Raw genomic sequence first — 15379 nt, 5'->3', positions numbered from 1 at the left:
AAGACACTCTGCCGGGCTCATCAAAAGTTTTCAGAAATGCATACAAAAAGAGCTGGAGGTCAGAGGTAATAGAATCCTGTGATTTCCAGAGTGGGGAGGCCCAAGCTAAAGCATCACTGGAGAGGATAGAGATGATATATGCGACTTTGGTGCAATCAGTTGGAAAATGGTGGCTGGAAAGTTCAAAGTGGATGGAACACTGATTAAGAAAGCCGCGAAAAGCCTTAGGGTCGCCAGAAAAATGAGATGGCGATGGCAAATGCAGGCAGGATTGCCAGGTGTAGCAGGTAACATGGGAACAGCAGAAGCAGAAGCAGGAACGGGAGGAGCTGACGTTGCAGATGATCCAGACTTGGGGCAAGATCCTGAAGAACCAGCATTATTTGCTCTTGATTTGCTTGCTGGGAGTTAAGTCTCTGAACTAGATGTTGCATTTGATCCTCGGTCAGTGGCCAATTCTAAGAGGCGCTCATGGCTTGAGCAAACTGTCACGGTACTACTTACAGTGAGCCCACAGGCGAGCAGGTGACACGGGATCCCCTAGGGAGTGGAGTCTAAGGGCCAGCCAGTATTCTGCCAGGGACCCCCTCACGAGGTTTGGGCTTAGCTGTGTGCTGACCCCAGGTCACGACCACCGGGTTCACCCTACTCGCTAGGGAAGTACCAGGAGACACTGTCAGACAAGGATGGATGGATGAAGCAAAAGGAGAACCGGATAGAAAAACCAAGGTCAGGGCGGGCTGCAGACAACGTAATCAGAACAAGCCAAGTCGGTACACAAGAGATCAGTTCACGAGAGGTCAGGTTTAAGGCAGGTTACACGAAGGGAGCTCCGAAACAAATGTTGCTCAAGCAACCAGTAGCTGGTTTGAAAGGGATTTAAATAGGGAAGCACATGAGGGGCTGGACAGGAAGTAGCAGGAAGGAATCATATATTAGGCAACAGGTGTGGCCGGCGACACCCATAGCTGCAGAGTGCACAGAGCAGAACACAAGCTAGTGGAACAGGTGCCAGTTGGCCTACAGCAGTAAAGGTGAGACACAGATCAGCTCCGCAGCTGATCTGTGACATCTATTAACTTAGCTTTATATTTTAGTATAGGCCCACAATAAACCTAACCTTCTGGCCTGATCTCAACATCAAGTCTGACTGGGATTACATGAAGAGACAGAAGGATTTGAGGCAGCCTACAGCCATGGCCAAAGGTTTTGAGAATGACACAAATTTTCACAAAGTCTGCTGCTTCTGTGTTTTTAGATTTTTGTCAGATGTTAGTATGGTATACTGATGTATAATTACAAGCATTTCATAAGTGTCAATATTTGCAGTATTGACCATTCTTTTTCAAGACCTATGCAATTTGCTTTAGCATGCTGTCAATTAACTTCTGGGCCACATCCTGAATGATGGCAGCCCATTCTTGCATAATAAATGCTTGAAGTTTGTCAGGATTTGTGGTGGTGGTGGTGGAGGGGGGTTGGTTGCCCGCCTCTTGAGGATTGACCACAAGTTTTCAATGGGATTAAGGTCTAGGGATTTTCTTGGACATGAACCCAAAACTTCCATGTTTTGTTCCCCAAGCCACTTAGTTATGACGTTTGCCTTATAGCAAGGTGCTCCATCATGCTGGAAAAGGCATTTTTCCTGTTCTTAGATGGTTGGGAGAAGTTGCTCTCGGGGGATGTTTTTGTACCATTCTTTATTCATGGTTGTGTTCTTAGGCAAAATTGTGAGTGAGTCCACTCCCTTGGCTGAGAAGCAATTCATCTAATCACTCTTCTTAACATTCTGGCGTATATGCTATCTAAAGATAGTTTTCTATTGAAGACACATTGATAATTTAGTTTATTCAGCATGAAATGGAGCTTAGTTGTGTAGCATGAGGCTTTATATTCTGCAATATTAAAATTTTTGGTAAACTCATTCAATGAATCCAAGCTCTGCAAGCTGAGATGACATGCACTGCATTGATGCATTCACACAATTTCACAGGAACCATGAGATAAAACAAAGTTCAGGAATAGTCCTTTATCCCATTGTTTTGCAAATCTATGTGCACCACAAACTATATGATTGAATCGGTTTTACTAACCTGACAGCTTATTATTCTAAATAGGAAACCTTCATTTTGTTTGCAAATATTAAAGATTCTAACTACCAGCAAGAATGAGTCCTTACATTTAAAGAGCACCTGTCATTTCATATCCATCATGGCAGCACCTGTTAGTGAGGCATCCACTCACCTGCTGCCGCCACATCCCTCACCTTGTTGTGTCACTGCCGCATCACCAGCCCTCCCGTTAAAGTGAATGGGACTGTTGGTGAGTCAACAGCGGGTCAGAGGAGGATCCGCTGTGGGACAGAGATGACAGTAGCTCTTTAATCACATACCCACTAGGCACTTAAACCCCCTTCCTAACCAGACTAATTTTCAGCTTTCAGTGCTCTCACATTTTGAATGACAATTACTCAGTCATGCAACACTGTACCCATTTGAAATTTTTGTCCTTTTTTTCCCCACAAATAGAGCTTTCTTTTGGTGGTATTTAATCACCGCTGGGTTTTTTATTTTTTGCGCTATAAAAGAAAAAAAGGACTAAAAATTCTGTAAAAAAAATGCATTTTTCTTCGTTTCTGTTATAAAATTTTGCAAATTAGTAAATTTTCTTCATAAATGTTGGCCAAAATTTATACTGCTACATATCTTTGGTAAAGATAATCCAAATTGGTGTATATTATTTGGTCTTTGTGAAAGGTATAGAGTCCACAAATTATAGTGCCAATCTCTGAAAATTGATCACACCTGAAGTACTGACGGCCGATCTCATTTCTTGAGACCCTAACATGCCAGGAAAGTACAAATACTCCCCAAATTACCCCTTTTTGAAAAGTAGACATTCCAAGGTATTTAGAAAGGGGCATGGTGAGTTTTTTGAAGTTGTAATTTTTTCCCACAATTGTTTGCAAAATCAAGATTTTTTCCACAAAATTGTCATATTAGCAGGTTATTTCTCACACACATTCTGCTATTCCTCCCGAGTATGGCGATACCACATGTGTGAGCCTTTTACACAGCGTGACCACCTACAGAGGCCTGACATGCAGGGAGCACCTTCAGGCGTTCTTGGAGCATAAATTACACATCTAATTTCCTGATTACCTCTTACAATTTTGAAGGCCCTGGAGAACCAGGACAATGGAAACGCCCCAAAAATGACCCTATTTTGGAAAGTAAACACCCCAATGTATAATCTATGAGGCATAATCAGTCTTTTGAACATGTCATTTTTTTCTACAAAGTTTTGGAAAATGTGGAAATAAAAAGAAAACGCATTTTTTTTAACACAAATTTGTCCATTTATACAATATTTCTAACACATAGCATGTACATACCAAAGATGACACCCCAAAATAGATTCTCCTACTCCTCCTGAGTACGGCGATACCACATGTGGGAGACTTCCACAGCCTGGCCACATACAGAGGCCGAGTACAGTTGGGTATGGCTGAGTATGGCTGAGTACCGCCGAGTGTGGCTGAGCATGGCTGAGTACAGCTCGGCATGGCTGAGTATGGTTGGGGGTGGATGGGATGGCTGAGCATGGATGGATGGATGAGTATTACTTAGTATGGATGGCTAAGCATGGATGGGTGGATAAGTATGACAGAGGGGTGGCTGAGCATGGATGGATGAGTATGGATGGATGAGTATGAATGGCGGGATGGCTGAGCGTGGATGGCGGGATGGCTGAGCGTGGATGGCGGGATGGCTGGGGGTGGATGGGATGGCTAAACATGGATGGATGGATGAGTATTGCTTAGTATGGATGGCTGAGCGTGGATGGCGGGATGGCTGAGCGTGGATAGCAGGATGGCTGAGCGTGGATGGCTGAGTGTGGATGGCTTATACAGAGGGATGGATGAGTGCTGGATTTGTCACTGAGCAGCGCTGTGGGCACTACACATCTAGCTCACAGCGCTGCTGCATCCGATCTCTCCCCTCCCCCCGTACAGAGAGGAGAGAGAGGAACCGGATATCACGCCGGTTTGTTTACATGTGAATGCTCCGTCATTTTGACGGAGCGATCACGTGGTAAACGGTCGCTGTCAGCGACCATTTACCGTGATCCGTGATGGACCCGGCGGTCACGGTTGCTCCCGTGTGCGTGCCCCAGGGGGAGCGCGATTCTGAGAGGAAGTCATAGTATGCCCTCCCAGAGTTATCAAACTGCCCTGTAGCCGTCATTCGGCTATGGGCAGGTTGTTAAGTGGTTAAAAATTATGATTTAAATCGAGTTGATTTAAATCAAGCTTTTTACTAGTGATTTAAATAGACTCTGACACTAACACGTCAGAAAAGAATAAAAAAAAACATTAAAAACAGAACCACCCCCTTGTATCAGTATTTTGTTGAACCACCCTTTGCTTTATTTACAGCCTTTAGCCTGCTGGGATAGGTCGCTAATAACTTTGCACATCTAGACTTTGCAATATTTTGCCTACTCTTTTTTGCAGAACTGCTCAAATTCTGTTACATTTGTTGATGCGATAGACCCCTTTCACACTGAGCCGCGGGCAGTGTTAGCGGTAAAGCGTCACTAGTTTTAGCGGTACAGTACTGTTTTAGAAGCACTATTCGGCCGCTAGCGGGGTGCTTTTAACCCCCGCTAGCGGCCGGAGAAAGGGTTAAATGTGCCCTAAAAGCACCGCTGCCGAATCGCTTTGCAGGCGCTTTGGCAGCGGTGCCCATTCATTTCAATGGGCAGGAGCGGTGTATACCTCCACCTCCTCCACCGCCCATAAGATGCTGATTGCAGAACTTTGTTTAACATCCTGCCAGCGCAGCGACCCATTGTGAAAGCACTCAGGCTTTCACACTGGGGCTGCAGGGGAGGCGGTTTTCAGGCGCTTTACAGGCGCTTTTTTTAGCCCTTTATCGCCTGAAAAATGCCTCAGTGTGAAAGGGGTCTTAGGGTGCCATTTAAAATGAATGGCACTGCATCTCAATGCACTACAGATACATTACCACAACATGTGGGCGTGAAGCTAAACTAAAGATTTTAGCCTAAGTTGCTTAGGTTTGCTTGTCTTTGATTTTCACCACTGCAATTATTTGTAATATTTGTAACTTTGGAAATTAGTTTGTATTTGTATACGCTAAATAGTGTTTTAGAAAATATAAATTTCATGAACATTTGTGCAACTATCATAGGTTGTACTAAATCAAAAGCACCATCTTCTAATTTTTATCCACTCTGAACTTAAAAATATATATAGTTTGGGAGGGTCTTTTACTAACTTTCAAAGCTGTAAGTGAAAAATAGCAAAAAATGGTTTGGCCGGCCTAAGTGAAAAATGGGGGGGCTGGGTCGAGGAGCAAAGGGGTTAAAGAGCCTTCAGATAATGCAGGTCTCCCTTTTTTTATATCTAGGAAGGTTACCTTTCCTGTGACCAATGAGAATGGAATTTTTCAAAACCAGTGTCAGTAAACTATTCAGCATTCCAAATAACTCTGACTCCACCTAGACTGACTCCCAAGAAAATAGACATGACACATTATCATTTTTTAGGTGGGGCAGTAAATGAATTTAATTAACCCTGTTTTACTTAATAAAATCAAAACAACTCTCGTTTCACAACTACACTGGCAAAAAATAGCATGTGAAATTAAAGCTGAACTTCAAAGACGAAAACTCTTTACCTTCAAAGTTAGTCCCCCTCCCTATTGCAAGGGTTACCTGCTTGTTTTGCCTAGCGGATGATGTATATAGTGATATACTTACCTTATTTCTCAATAGCTCAGCAAACAGCTCTCCTCTAGAATGTGGGCGGGCCCTTGGCATCCTCCCATACAATGCAGGACTGCTGGTTCTGCATTGTACAGAATGACATCTGAGAGCTACAGTCGTGCAGCAAAAGGGAAGAAGCTTCAATGTACTATTTACATTGAGGGATAAAAGCCTCTGGGAGCAAAGAAAAAGGTAAGTATATTCTTGTGATGATCTCCTAGGTAAAATGAGCAGTTAACCTTTGCAGTGGAGATGGGAGACCACTGCATAGGTAAAGGTTTTTTTCCTCAGAGTTAATCTTTAAAAGGTTCACTGTCAAATGCAAATTCTAATAAAAAAAATCTGTATTAAGGGCCAGTTTACACCAAAAAAAATGCAGTCGTGATGCGTTCCAGATGCTTTTCTGCATGCACGTTTCTTTGACGCATTTTAATGCGTTCCGGTGCGCTTTTGATGCAGTCTGGTGCATTTTTTACCACTCTTTTTCCTTTACCTTAAATAAGGACATGTGTGTTTTCGGTGCATTTTTGATGCGTTTTACAGTGTTCCATTACAGTCCAGTGCAGGAAAAATGTAGCATGTTCTACTTTTTTTCTGGAACTGGAACCCACTGGAAATGCAAGCACTGATGGGAACTATGATTTTTGATGCAGAAAAAAAAAAAAAACACACTGGACTGCATGGGGTGTGAACTGGCCCTAAGGCTCATTCACCCCACTGGGCTGTAGTAAAAGGCATATGGCACCCAAATGCATCTGTGATGTAGCATGCCACATCATGTGGTGACATAATACTGTGTGCTACTGAAAAAATGCAGCAGGTACTGTATGTTTTTTGGCCCAATGTGGCGTGTAAAATGAATAGGTTAACTTAGCATAGCATGCATAACCGGAAATGCATTAAACGCACCAACATGGACCTCCTTGGTGTGAATGGGCCTTTAAAAAATGAATGCTCCAAAAACTAGACTTGACTAAGTATTTTTTTGACCTCAAAGCAGCTGCCTGGCAAGCTTTTGCTACAACTAATCATTTGGCTGGCATCTATGTTTTACTGTCACCAAAAAACTGATGGTGTAGTCCCCTAAAGGAAATGTATAGCTATATACTGTATTACCTTTTACATCAACGTATATTTTTTACATAAACACGGAGTATCAGTGTGATCTAAATCTGTGGTATTGTTTTACAACTAATGTTTTAAAAGCATAGTCTACCTTTCTCGTCATGTTTCATGTTACACCCATATTTAGGCTATACCATGAAACATGGTCACATTCTCCAACCCCCACCCTCAAATTGCCCCCCCCCCTCCCCCATCCCTACTTACAAGGTTCTACTGCCTTTACATACATATTTTGCTTGAATTTAGCGTGACCGTGTGTGGCTTCACCCCCACAACCTTATCATTCACTTAGTGCTGGTTCACACTGGGACGGCTTTAAAGTCCCCGACTCTGAAGCCGCCCCGTACAGCGTGACTTCAGCGTGGCTTGCAAACAACTTCTGTAATAGAAGTCAATGCAAGTCACTATGAAGTTGTCCCCAAAAGGTACAGGAACCTTTATCTAACTTGAAGCGAGTGTGAACCAAGCCTTACAGAGATCTCAACAGTTGCCAGTAACACCTATGGGTAAAGAGACCATTCTCTTGAGTTCAGACATTGTCAATTGAGGACGTTCGCCTATGAGATTTCCACGCCTAAAATGTAGATAGTGGACAAGGCTGGAATATAAAGTTCTGTCCAAAACAGAATCTGGCCAGCTATTCTTTGCAAGACCTGCGGTTCATTCCTGGTGATTAATGTATGCCACTGCTGTGGCATCATTCAACTGAATCTAGTCTGATGACCTTGTAGGCGAGAGGACCAGCACTGAAGGGATAACTGAATTGATTGTAAATGTTGAATGGGAGACAAACTACTTCTGGACACCACATAGGTGTTGAAGACTCCTTATTAGCTTGTCAAACTGGCATCTGTCATGGGAATCTTCCTTCCGATGTAAGGAAGGATTTCCCCAACTCTAAGGCTGCACCTGTAAGCCACTAGGCCAGAGACAACCTGGTCCTGGTTGTCAGGAGAAACAGTTAATCCAGATAATGTACCTTCTAGTCCAATGCCAGAATGCTAAATTGCAATATTCTGAAGCAGAGTTGAGCATATGGAGTTGCCTTGAAGAAAGGCTACCATCAAATCGAGAATACTCATGCATAAGCAGAAAGTTGCAAAGCTCCTGGACTGTAACATGGGAGTCCAAACATAAAAGTTTGTCTTGCAGAAGAAAAACCCTGGACTGAGCAGTCTCTAGAAGGAGGCTTAAAGAGGAACTGCAGTCTGCTCACATAATTTGTAATAAAAACATATTTGCCATTGTGAAGCTTCCCTCTAACCACTTTGCATATTATTTTATATATACTGTGATTCTGTACTTGCCAAATATGCTGCAGAAATCTCCCTCCACTAAGTCTGGCTGCATCCATTTTAACTGTGGGCAGCTGAAGCTGCTGCCTGTTCACTTCCTGGATTTACACAGACACACAGAGGCACACCCCCAGCTCTGCAGCCTTGCAGCTCTGATTGGCCCTCTTATGACTCATCCCCCTCCCTTCCTGGCAAACTCTCACGAGAGTGAGCGAGAGAACTGTGCATGATTTCATAAACCTAGGCCAATGACCAGACAAGAAACGGAAAGTGGGCTATATAAAGGTGTTTACTGGCAGAAAAAAAAATGTTTTACTATCCGAGGTTAAAACAACAAGTGCAGAAGATTTAATAGATGGAAAATTGAAAAAATGACTGAAGGTCCACTTTAAATCATGCACGCAATGAGTCAGTTTCCAGCGCTGACTACTAGAGGGTCAGGATCCAACCGAAGTGCTGTTTCCTCAGTAGGAGGTCATCCAGGTATCTCACTACGGGGATGACCTGTAGGCATAGCAAGGCTAGCAAATGGGCTAACTTCTTTGTGAATATTCAAGGTGCAGTGGACAGACCAAAGGGAATGGAAACATACTGGTACTGATACATGCCCACAGCAAAACACAGGTATCATCGATGCTCTGGAAAGAGGACATACAACTAGGTACCTTTGATGCCTACAGTAGCCAGAAAGTCTTTTTGATAAAGTAAACCAATGACTGACTTTGGAAAGTCCATGTGGAACTTTGTGCAATCTAATGAAAAAATTGAGATCTTATAGATTCAGAATAGGTTATTTTCCCCCTTTTTCTTTGGGAATGGAGGGCAGGTTTGAGTAAAAAACCTACAAACCATTTATTTTCTGAAACCACGGCAATGACTCCCTGAGAGTGAAGGTCTGTTAATCTTGCAAAGGCAGAAATGAAAAGTCCAGCTAGTTGCCACTGGACATCACTGCCTGTACCCACATATCTGAAGTGCCTCTGGTCCAGGTCATCCCAATGGCAAAGGATGCCCCCACCCACACACTGTGAAAAGTCTGGGCATCCCCTCTCTGTGAGGAGAACAAGCTCAGGAGGATAAGCTCATAGGTTTAGAAAGTTTGGGAGTCTAAGATTTGAGATAGAATGGAGTCCTGGATTTGGACTTAAAGGGCTGAGAGAAATAAAAATATATTTTCCTTGCAACGGAGACTAGTCTGAGGCTTATATTTCTTTAGCTGGGGCATAAGGGTACTCTTTCCTCCATGCAGGCACCAAAGAGACATTCTCACCTCAAAAGGCATACAAAGTAAGCCTTTGTTGCACTGTTGTTTTGCAGGCCAATGTGTAAGTCAAAGAATTCTCCTCATATGAACAGATAGAAGACTTATTCTGAATGTTAGATGTACAATATCCACAAGCACATAAACATGGAAGGGTAGGGCAACAAGCAAGATTGATTGATGTGCCTTTGTCATATGCTTCGTTCAGGCACTTGTCAACCAGAATGTCCCTGATAAGAACAGTGTTTTGTTAAGGCAAGAAATGGCAGGGTCCACATCGAGGAAGGCCCACTATTTAATTTAAGGTCTTCTGAATAACGTATTGCTTAGCAAGCATGGGAGGAGAAAATAGCTTGTCGGAATTAAATCACCATATAACACCATATAATCACTTAAGTCACCATATAACACCTGCTGCAGTAACTAGTGTACCAAGAAAGTTTTGACAGGTTGGAGAGTTTTAGGGGTGTCTGAGAGAATTCAGATGTAGGCGGCTCCATATCTAGACAGGTATAGACAGCATCAATTAGAATCAAAATTATATCTTTAAGTCCAGGAGTTGGCAGACTTAAGGTTGGTACACATGGGATGAATATTGGCTGGTATTGGCAGGTTCCACAGAAATCAGTCGACATTTGGCCAGTGTGTACAGCAGCCTGTCTGGCTTTTGTCAAACAGGCACGCTGGAAAACCAGCATCTGATTAGTGCACAAAAGCTCAGCAGGAAGATCACTGTACTAACATCACATAGTTAGTACAGTGAGCTCCTAAGTTTTTTTCGTTTAGCCCACTGGCTTGAAGGAAAAAACTTCCAGGTGTACCAGGCTTTAGTCTCCTCAGGCACAAACTCATCCAAAAAGATCAGATTATACTCCTCATTAACCTTAGCTGAGTGTACATTAGTAGCCACAGCCATATTACAGTCAGACTCCATTCCAGCTGCTGCTGCCACACCCCCCACCGCCCCAAGTCTCTACCCCCACATCGCTAAGCTGCATATGCAGCTGGGAACAGAGATCATGTGCTCACTTATAAAAAAAAAAAAAAGAAAAAAAAAGGTGTTTAGAATGTAGATTATATATATATATATATATACATACACACACACACACTTGTGCTCAAAAGTTTGCATACCCTGGCAGAAACTGTGACATTTTGGCATTAATATTGAAAATATGACTGATCATGCCAAAAAACTGTTTTTTATTTAAGGATAGCAATCACATGAAGCCATTTATTATCACATAGTTTTTTTGGATCCTTTTTAAATCATAATGATAACAGAAATCACCTAAATGGCCCTAATCAAAATACTTTACTGCGGTCACCTCTAAATGATGTTTACCATAATCATTTTGAACGTAATGTTGACCATACACCTTACAGTATATAACTACACAATCTCCTTATACTGTACATGGCAAAAACTATGTAGTGTAAGGATATGGCTGATTGTATACACATCTGATGGACTACTTTGGTAGGTCCTACATCATTTTGGTAAAGCCAAAGGAGACAGGGAGATTGCAGCTTGTATAGTCAACTTACAGATTAACAGGCTTTCATGTTGTGTTATTTTACCAAAACTTTTCAAGATGTCCAAGCATACATTTTCTACAAAGACAGTCACAGTAAATATTATTGAACACCATTAAACCTCACAAAACGCATACTCAGGATAACAGAGCAGTAGTCAGATGGCACAGTTATTAGACAGATAAATCACTTACCTCAGGTGTCTTTCCAGCCTGATCTGAATGGTTGGACACTGACTTTGTAGCATCCAATAGCGCACTGATTTCAGTCTGTGGTACAGAAGGGCCTTTTGTAGGAACAATTTCAAATGTTTCATTTGTATTCCCAAGTTTGACAGGAGGCAAGACCATTTTTTTTTCTAAAGCCCCATTATCCAGTCCCCTACATTCTAATGGGGAGGTTACGCTAGCCTTTGATTGTTCTGATGAAATATACTGATGGGAGTCTCCAGATATGGTGCCAGAAGATGAACTCTCTTTGTTAGAAAGAGAAATGGAAGACAAATCACCAAAATCTGCAACATCAGGTTTAAGCAACTTCCTTTTAGCAGCTATTGGCTGGGCTTGTACATGAGGTGAATGTGTGCCATCATATTTCCTCTGTTCTTCAGATTCCAAAGTTCTACTGGAGCTTTGTAACTCTAGGCGACTTCTAGTCCTGGGAGTAGGCAAGACCTTTTCTGTATTGGACTGTTCGGTTAAGTCTTGGGATTTGACCTCATGGTCCCTTATCCCAATGTCATTAGCTAACGAAGAATCATCATTTGATAGAAAATCTGCCCCAGTAGCTGTTGCCTCCTTGTGTTCATGTACACCGTCCGGCTTTATATCACTAACTTCTGCATAAAATTTATCTTGGTCAATTGAACTGTTCGTATCAGTCTCATAGTTGCCCACTTTATATGTGCTTTTACTGCTGTTCTCCTCAATTTGGACAACATTTAACTCTTGTCCACTAAAATGTGCCCGGATTTGATACAGATAGGTCATAACAGTCAACTTGTCTGGAATTGCTAGTAAAACCATGTCGGAGGGCTCCAGCAGGCGGGAAATTCCTAAACTGGCAAAGCCATCATAAGCCTTAAAAGAAAAAAAAAAAAAAGTTAGTTAATGTTTTATTTTTGTAATATGGAATACATTACATTTTAATACATGGTTAATTAAGACGAGATATTAAATCCCAACTGAACCGAAACTTTTTTGGTTTAATTTTGGATAGAGTGGGGAAGGATTCGAAATTCTGTCACTTTTTGTCATGGTTATGCAATAGAGTTTGTTTTTCAGCTTACCTGTCTCCATGTGTTCATCTCTAGAGATCAGCTGACCCTCACCTGACTGCTTTTGTAAACTTTCCTCTAGCATGGCTCCACCTCAGCTCCTATCAGGGAACCCTATATTAACCTGTGCACTGCACGCCAGCAGTGCTGATGAACCATTGTGTGTTAGCTTTCCTGTGTACTTGCTGCGTTTCCTACGTCTGATTCCAGTTACCGACTTTGGCCTGTTCTTAACTATTCCTGTCTGCTCGTGACCCTGATCTTTGGTGTGTCCCCGACCATCCCTGTTTGCCTGTTACCCTGAACCTTGGCGTGAACTCTGTTGTCTTTGTCTGCTTGTGGCCCCGACCTTGGCTTGTCCCTTACTTTCCTTGTTGTTCCAGCCTGCTGCCTCCTTCCTCTTCTCCTGTAGTCTACCGTGAGCGTGAGCTGTGAGACCCTGGGGGCCGAGACCTGGAACCAGACTGCAGCGCAGTCCATCCTCACCACTAGAGGCTCTGGTGAACACCTGCTGGCTCTTAGACTCTGCGCCCTGGGGAATCTATGCTCTAGCTCCCAGTGGGATCTGTCTCAGTGATCCAGTAGACATGCTTCCTGAACCTCCTAGGGTTCAATCCGCAGCAGTCAGTCCTAGGGTCCACTACCTAGCAGTGCACTTCTGACTTCTACAGAGTGCATCTGTCACCTAGCCTCAAGGTGACCTGACACTTTTGTATTGCTGTGTCGCCCATGTGGGAGTTTTCTATTACTTCCCATCAAGGTGACAAAACAGGAAATGAAAAAAAAATCTTAATGGACACAGCATTCAAATTCTACAGAAGTCCTAACGTTTCTCCTCCCTATTCAAACATGAAAAATAAATTTGCTTGAATTAGACTTTAGAATAGGTATTGAAAGGAGTTTTAAATGTCTTACAACATACTGTCTATATAGATAAAGAGTCTCCAGGGTGAAATTATGCACTACTTTTCTCTGTGTGCACAGTAAATTATTATGTCATTCATTGCACCATGCCGCAATCTCCATTTATGACAAAGATGATCAAATAGAGATTATTAAAAATACTGTACCAGGCCCTAAATCAGAGACATAAAATTGCAGCTAAATAAACACTAAAAGTATCTTTGCACTGATCTTAAACAAAACACTTTTACCCAATATAAACTATACCTATGAGTAACCAAACACATTTTGTGAAGGGTGGGGAATGATTGTAACTTCTATCAGGTTGTATTTCTGTCTGTGTCCCCTCTGGGGAGATTTCCCCTCACTTCCCTTACTATTGATATCCCATTTTAAAGACTGACACACAATGTCACTAGAATAAGGAAGTCAGGGGAAATCTCCACAAAAGGGAAACCATTCGTAAAAAACAACCGGACAGAGGTTCTAAAATAACTATTAATAACAACTAAACTAATAAAAAAAAAAAAAGAAAGAGTTTTGTCCAGAGTTAGGCTGAACTGATCACTCACTGAAGCATGAATTTAAAAACTACAAGTAAAAGTTATTGCCAGGAATAACAAAAGCTGACAAAGGTTCTACTCCTCCACACTTTATTCAGAACTTAAAGGGATTACGTCATGAGAAAATCATGGAGGCTGTTGTTGTTTAAGGTTTACTTTGAGAATGCTGGCGCCCTGACTGTCATGCTTATTCTTTGGCTCTAATGCTGTTTAAGGCTAGCCATAGATGCTTTGAATCTTGATTCGAACTGTGTATGGGCAGGCTGAATGTACCAAGTTGATCAATCAATCAACTTGGGTACAACCAGCCTGCCAGATTTTACATGCGATTATTGCTAGCGGCTGGTATAACTGCTAGCAATAATCACTGTCTTCTTCTGGTGGGGGTGGCTTCCCCTGCGCCCCCCTCCAGCAGAATACAATGTCTCAGTGGGAGAGACCCGTGGTTGCAGGAAAGAAATTCACTGCGTGTATGGCCTGCTAAATAAGAAATAAAAAAGCACAGGACCCCCCCCCCCCCTATTCTCCTCTCTGTTCTCCACTGGGCTGAACAGGAAGTGTCCTGAGACAAGATTGGCTAGTGTGTCCTGAGACATGATTGGGAGTCCTTAGACTCCATGGCCAATCAGGATTCAGGAGCTGCTTTCTGATTGGCCGGAGGAGAATCAGGAACAGCGAATATTCATTTGCTATTGAGAGGAGAGAGTGCACTAGATAGCCACATCCGTAAATATTGAGGAAACAGTAGGGGGTAATACTTAAAGTATTACCAAAAGGTGCAGTGTTCAGCTGTCTCCCAGGGGCATGCTTTCCATATGAACTCTTTCTTGCACAGCGGGCTAGATTTGGCTCTATTAGGCATAAGCATTGCTGGACCCTACTAAGGATCTTTTTCCCATACAAATGTTGGACGTTATTGCGGTTCTGCTGGCCCCATACATGTTTGGAATATAGGCGTTTTACTTGCCCCTGCTCAAAGAATTTGAAAAAATTGCTAAAATTCACTTATCATTCAAACTTTCAAAATTCATCGCTCACCTAGATCGTGGGTGTATACAATATTGTAGTCCAAATAAAGATAGAGAAATTTGTTCTCTTATCTGTTACGTCTTTGAACCTTGGCCGTCGGCAAAACGCATAGACGCACAAGGGCTCACTGCACTATTAACACAGATGCATATATGTTATGGTTTTTACCCTTTTTTTGAAGACAATGTTTGTTATTTATATTTTTCTAATAAATTTGATTGTTTATATTGTTTCCTCCTCCATGGTTTCTTGGTCTATAAAGTCTGCATTTTGGTAATACTTTAAGTAGTACCCCCTACTGTTTCCCCATTAATTTGCTATTATTCACACAGGTGGGTGTGCCACAAGCCCAACTTTTTTTGAAGCCTATTAGAACTTCTGGCTCTAATCAGGTGCTTCTAAAAAAATTTTAAAAAACACTGGAATCCATGCATCCGGCGCCCTGTATGTAGATTAGGGGGCCAGACGCATGGATTAGGGGGGCGGCGCCATTGCGCCCTGCATTATGGGCCATCACTGCAAGGTTAGAGAACATTGCTTTTACCCCTTTACAAATCAATGCTCCCAAAAACTCTTCAGACTGTGGGGTCCAAAGGCATCA

The 15379-nt window shown here is 42.4% G+C and overlaps 1 protein-coding gene across 6 annotated transcripts in view; it reads right to left on the bottom strand.

Moving 5' to 3' along the window:
• The window catches only part of EHBP1 (EH domain binding protein 1), a 733557-nt gene that overhangs the window by 279099 nt on the left and 439079 nt on the right, over positions 1-15379 (bottom strand). For all 6 annotated transcript variants that reach the window (XR_012243991.1, XM_073628177.1, XM_073628181.1 and 3 more), the window contains one exon: positions 11202-12086. Coding sequence is in view for 5 of the 6 variants with exons in the window: in XM_073628177.1 (XP_073484278.1) it covers positions 11202-12086 (885 nt within the window). In the remaining variant the exon portion in view is untranslated. The remainder of the gene's footprint in view (positions 1-11201; positions 12087-15379) is intronic.

This window comes from Aquarana catesbeiana, linkage group LG04 (assembly GCF_042186555.1).
Source record: "Aquarana catesbeiana isolate 2022-GZ linkage group LG04, ASM4218655v1, whole genome shotgun sequence".
In the NCBI taxonomy this organism is placed as follows: domain Eukaryota; kingdom Metazoa; phylum Chordata; class Amphibia; order Anura; family Ranidae; genus Aquarana; species Aquarana catesbeiana.
The sequence above is the reverse complement of the archived record's forward strand: the minus strand, read 5'-3'. Positions and strand labels throughout refer to the sequence as shown.